Source organism: Oxyura jamaicensis, unplaced genomic scaffold (assembly GCF_011077185.1).
Source record: "Oxyura jamaicensis isolate SHBP4307 breed ruddy duck unplaced genomic scaffold, BPBGC_Ojam_1.0 oxyUn_random_OJ72746, whole genome shotgun sequence".
Lineage (NCBI taxonomy): Eukaryota > Metazoa > Chordata > Aves > Anseriformes > Anatidae > Oxyura > Oxyura jamaicensis.
Genome location: NW_023311215.1, coordinates 1 through 5232, shown reverse-complemented (window position 1 = coordinate 5232; position 5232 = coordinate 1). Strand labels below are relative to the sequence as shown.

The window sequence follows — 5232 nt, the reverse complement described above, 5'->3', positions numbered from 1 at the left end:
CGGGACGTCCCCGGGGAGCCGCAGCCCTCCTCGTGGCCCAGCTGTAGCTCCGTGCCTCAGTTTCCCTGACACCCTGCAGGACATCTGTGCCCCGGGCTGCCCCCCAGCCCCCTGCACCCTCACTCTGGAGACCCCCGCTCGCCCTAATCCTACCCCACCGCCGCCCCATCGTGCCAGGGGCTGCTCTGCTGCCTTCAGCCCCGCTCCCCCCCCCCGGCAGCCCCCAGCCCAGCCTCGCTGCCGGCCCCCCCCGCGATGCGCGGCTGCCCCCGGTGCGGGGTCACTGCTCCTCTTCCCTCCTGAATATGCATGGGGCCCTCCCGGCACGGCCACCGCCGTCACCTTTGATCCCACGTCAGGGATAACGAAACGGCTTCATCTGCGCCGTGAGACCGGGGGGGCCACGGGGGGGGGGGGGGGGGGACAGGGGGGGGCGCTTGTTGCTGGGACGAGCCGAGCGCCGGATCCATCCCAAAGCCCCCCACCGATACCCGGTCTGGCCGAGCCACAGCCACGAGCATCAGCATTTTATTGTCCCCGTGGGTCCATCCCGTCCCCATCGCGCTGGGGGGGGGCAAGGGGGGGTCCTAAATGCAGGTTTCGCTTCCAGCCGGGCGCTGCTCCAGGGCCTGCAGCCGTCGGGCCAGCGCCTGCACCCGCTGGGCGTGCTGCTCCCTCAGGGCACCCGCCTGCGCCTCCAGGCGCCGCAGCTGGGCCCCCTGCTTCTGCCGGGCGCCGCGGTACGCCAGGGCCAGCGCCCTGCGGGCACAGCGTCACCACGGGGCACGGGGACAACGCTTCTGGGGAGGGGACCGCGCTTCTGGGGTGCGCACGAGGGGATTGTGCTTTTGGGGTGCCCACGAAGGGACGGCGGTTTCGGGGTCCGCACAAAGGGACGGCAGTTTCAGGGTCCGCACAAAGGGACGGTGGTTTTGGGGTGCACACAAAGGGATGGTGGTTTTGGGGTGTGCACAAAGGGATGGCAGTTTCGGGGCTGTACTCTCGGGGTGTGCAGGAACGGGGCGCTATTTTGGGGGGTGGTGGAAGGGGCTGCTGCCCTTTTGGGACGTGCAAGAAGGGGCCGCGCTTTTGGAGCGCGTAAGAGAGGGTGTTGATTTTGGGGTGTGCACAAAGCAACGGCACTTTGGGGGTGTGCAGGAAGGGACCTCACTTTTGGGCTGGGCATGAAGCAGGGCATGAAGCACCCCCTGCCCACCTGTGAGCGTGGAAGAAGTCCCCGGTGATGGTGACGTACTGCTCCTGCTGCGCGCGGCTGGCGGCGCTGCCCTGCTCCAGCGAGAGCACCAGGGCCCGTGCCCGGGCGCGCAGCTCCTCGATGCTGGGGGACATGCTCGTGGCAGAGCCCGACAAGGTGCCGTGGCACACGCAGGGCTCCCGGTGCTGAGGTTCCTTACCGTGCCTGGGCGCGGAGCAGCTCTTGCCCCATCCTCTCCGGGTCCGTGGGGTGCCTGGGTGCCGCCGCTCCCATTCGGGTGGCCTGGGCATCCTGCGGAGCCCCGGTGGGGATCAGCACCCCCAGCGAGCCCCCGGCCGTGGGGAGCAGAGCCAGGGCAGCCTCACCTCCTCGCTGCTGCTGGAGCTGCTGGGGGGGCTGGGGGAGCCCCCGCCTCGCTCCCGCTCCAGGTGCTGCAGCACCAGGCGCAGCGCAGCCTCCCGCGGCCCCTGCGCCGCCGCCAGCACCCCGAGGCCCCGCTTCTCCTTCTCCACCAGCTGCAGCCGCGTCTTCAGCTCGGCCATGGCCTCCTGGCAGGGCAGCGCCGTCACCTCTTGTCCATGCAGAGCCATGTGGGGGGCTCCACGCGCCCCCTCCTCATCCTCACCTTGAGCACCGCCAGGTCCTGCAGCAGCTCCTCTTTCTCTGGCCGCCGCCAGCCGGGCAGCAGAGCCCGGGCGTCGCGCAGAGCCCGCTCGGCACGGGCACGGGCGTCCTCGCCGCGGCGGGTGAGGGCACGGGCGGGCGCGGGGGCGTCGCACAGGGACCCCTGCACGGCCGCCTGCTCGGCGCGCAGCCGGCGGATGGACTCCCGCAGGTCCCCCTCCTCCGTCCCCTGGGACACCGGGGCGCTGCGGGGACGTGGTGGCACCGCGCTGGGCACGGTGCTGGGCACGGTGCTCGCAGCTCGGTCCCCACCCAGCCTCGTGCCCTCCCCGGTACCTCTGCAGCCCGGGGCAGGCGCTGGCCCCGCTCTCCTCCTGGCCGTCCGGGTCTGCTCGGTGAGGGAGCTGCGGGGGCTCGGGGCCGGATCCAGACCCGTGCTCCAGGCTCTGCTGCCCTGCTGCTCCTAGGCACGGGGCAGGCGGCCTCGCCAGGACGTGCCCACAGCAGGGCTGTGCTGGGGACCAGGACCCCCAGCACCCTCTGTGCATCCCCCCAAATCCCATCTGTATCCCCCCTGCACCCCCCTGAATCCCTTCTGCACCCATCTACGTCCCCCTGCACCCCCCCTACTTCCCCCTGCATCCCACCAGCACCCCCAAGCACCCCCCTGTGTCCCCCCATCCCCCATCACCCCAGCAGCACCCCCCAAGATCCCCTGATATTCCCCCCTGTATCCCTTGTGCATCCTCCCTGCACCCCCCCGAGGTCCCCCGGCACCCCCCCGTGTCCCGCACCCCCCCGAGCTGCCACTCACCACCTCCGGGGCCGTCCCCTCCCCTGCCCAGCTTCGCCCAGGCCTGGTGGAGCAGAGCAGCGTAGGTCTCCGCGCAGCGCTCGCTGCACACAGAGGGGCTCAGCACCGCGCCGTGCCCGTCCCCAGCCCCGTCCCCGTCCCATCCTGTCCCCCACCTGCAGTGCAGGGCCAGGCGCAGCGCGCTGCTGCGGGACTCGTGCTGCCCCAGCACCATGCTGAGCCGCTCCGAGTCGCTCTTGCAGTCCCGCAGGGCGGCCACCAGCTGCTGGTTCACCTCCTTCAGCCTCTCCGCGCACCTGGGTGCCACCGCTCAGCCCCGTGCCTCGGTTTCCCCGCTCAGCGGGGGCTCGGCGGATCCTGGGGCTCGGGGGGGGGGGGGGGGGGGTCTCACCTTTGAAGCTGCTGCACCCGATCCTCCAGCTCCTGCTCAGCACCCTCCGAGGGCAGGGGGGAGAGTGGGCTCTGGGGCTGGGTGCCGTGGGTGCCGTGGGGCTGGGTGCCGTGGGGCTGGGTGCCGTGGGTGCCGTGGGGCTGGGTGCCGTGGGGCTGGGTGCCATCGCAGCTCGGGAGGCACGAGGGCAGGTCCTGCAGAGGGGAGAGGCAGAGCCTGGTGCCAGGCAAGATCCCACCCTTGGAGCCACCTCAGCCCCGCACTCACCTGGGGTTCCCCCGGCCCCACGGTGCCACTGCCGGAGCTGTCCGGCTCCTCCAGCCTGGCCAGAGCCTCCTGCAGCTCCCGGACCTGCGCCGAGCACCAAGCTGAGCCCTGGGGGCCAAACCTGGAGGCTCCCCGCTTTTGGCACCCCCTACCCCACCCTGGCACCCACCTTCCCCTGCAGCCGATCGCGGTCCCCCTGCAGCACCCGCAGCGAGGCCGTGGCGCGGCTCAGCTCCTCGTCGCGATGCCCCAGGGCCGCCCGCAGTGCCGCGTTCCTCGCCGCCGCATCCAGCAGCCCCTCGCCCTCCTCCGAGCCCCCGCACGCTGCCGGCAGAGCCCCCGCCGCCTGCTCCAGCTCCTCCAGGCTCTGGGGGCACGAGGCCGGTCGGGCAGCGCCCATCCCCTGGGCGTTTGGGCTGCCCGTGCCGCCCTGCCTCACCTTGGCCGCCCGCGCCCACTCCGCCGGCAGTGCCGGGGCTCGGCGGTGCCGGGAGAAGACGGCGCGCTCCAGCGAGCTCACGGCGTGCTGCAGGTCGGCGAAGAGGTCGGGGCCGTGGGCTGGGGAGAGGGAGCGGGGATGGGGTCAGGTCCTGGCACGGCACGGCACGGTGTTGTGAGGCACGGCACGGTGCTGTATGGCATGGCACAATGCTCTATGGCACGGCACGGTGCCGCAGGGCACAAAGCACCCACCTTCCAGACCAGCACCAGCACTGCGCGTGCCGTCGAGCTCCCGAGGCTGCTGCGTCTCGGCGGGGAGGCTGCTGGTGCCCCCCGAGCCCTCCTCATCCTCCCTGCAGGGCGGCGAGGCCAAGCGCTGGCAGTGGCCCGGGTGACACCGGTGCCGGTGCCGCCGCGTGCCGGTACCTGCTGGGGCGGCGCTGCAGCTGCTCGGCGCTGTGCTGCAGCCGGGCCACGGTGGCCAGCAGGCGGGCGATGTGCTCCTCGGGGTGCGGGACGTCCTGGGTGTCCCCCCCAGCAGCCTCGTCCTCATCCTCGTCCTCGTCCTCATCCACCCGCTGGCCTGGCAGGGGCTGCGGGGAGCAGAGGGTCTGCGGGGGGTGTCCCGGGGGGCACCAGGGGTGGTGCTGAACGGGGACGAACGGGTGCTTGGGGTGCAGAGGGGCCTCCACCTGCTGTGGTTCGCTCAGGATGGGGACGAGGGATGAGTTTCGGGGACGGCCACCCAGCACCCCCAAGGACACCCCACTTGCCTCCTCCATCTGGGCCCGAGTCCTGCCCGCTCAGCCCGGCCCCGCAGCTCGGCCTCGCGCCGTGGCCGGATCCAGGCACGTCCGGGCTGCCGGCGGGGCCCCGTGGGGCCACCCCAGGTCTTGCCCATTCCTTGTTCCTGCCGAGATTTCCTCTTCCTCAGGAGCCCGGCGCAGCCTCCCGCGCTTAACCGTTGCGCTGCCCTGCGCCGGGTGATGGAGACGTCTTGGGGGGCTCTGCAGGAGCCGAGCACCCCAACACCATCCCCAGAGCCCTGCTCTGCCCCACGGCACCTCGGCCCCATGCCAGACCCTCCCCATGCACCTGGGTGCCCGAGAGCGTGCACCCAGCTTTGTGCACTTGCGCAGCCCCCAGAGTTTGGGGCTGAAAAGGGCAATTTGAGTGTTTGGGGTGCTGGCGGGCACAGCACAGGGTGCTGGGGTGTGCAGGGCCAGGAGGGAGCCAGCTCAGGGCACGCAGGTGCTGGGTGATGCTGCACAGGGCGCAAAGGGGCAGCGCACGGGCAGTTGGGGTGCAGAGGGATGGTGCACGGGCGCGGGGGGATGTGCATGGGTGTTCGGGGTGCAGGGCGCAGAGCATGGGTGCAGGGGGCATTGCATGGGTGTTCGGGGTGCAGAGGGATGCTGCATGGGTGCAGGAGGTTGTGCATGGTGTTTGGGGTGCAGGGGGGGTTGCATGGGTGCAGGG

At 71.9% G+C, this 5232-nt stretch overlaps 1 protein-coding gene across 1 annotated transcript; it reads right to left on the bottom strand.

Annotated features, from left to right (window-relative positions):
* Window positions 1-524: 524 nt before the first annotated feature.
* Window positions 525-4827, bottom strand: LOC118159935 (Usher syndrome type-1C protein-binding protein 1-like). The gene is made up of 14 exons (XM_035314470.1): window positions 4527-4827; window positions 4006-4346; window positions 3752-3870; window positions 3482-3679; window positions 3202-3396; window positions 3046-3149; window positions 2810-2950; window positions 2655-2737; window positions 2177-2303; window positions 1842-2085; window positions 1582-1764; window positions 1416-1507; window positions 1217-1339; window positions 525-759 (listed from the first exon to the last, which is right to left on the bottom strand). Exons 1-14 carry the CDS (start codon window positions 4652-4654, stop codon window positions 588-590), a joined length of 2250 nt encoding a protein of 749 aa, XP_035170361.1. The 5' UTR covers window positions 4655-4827; the 3' UTR covers window positions 525-587.
* Window positions 4828-5232: the final 405 nt, after the last annotated feature.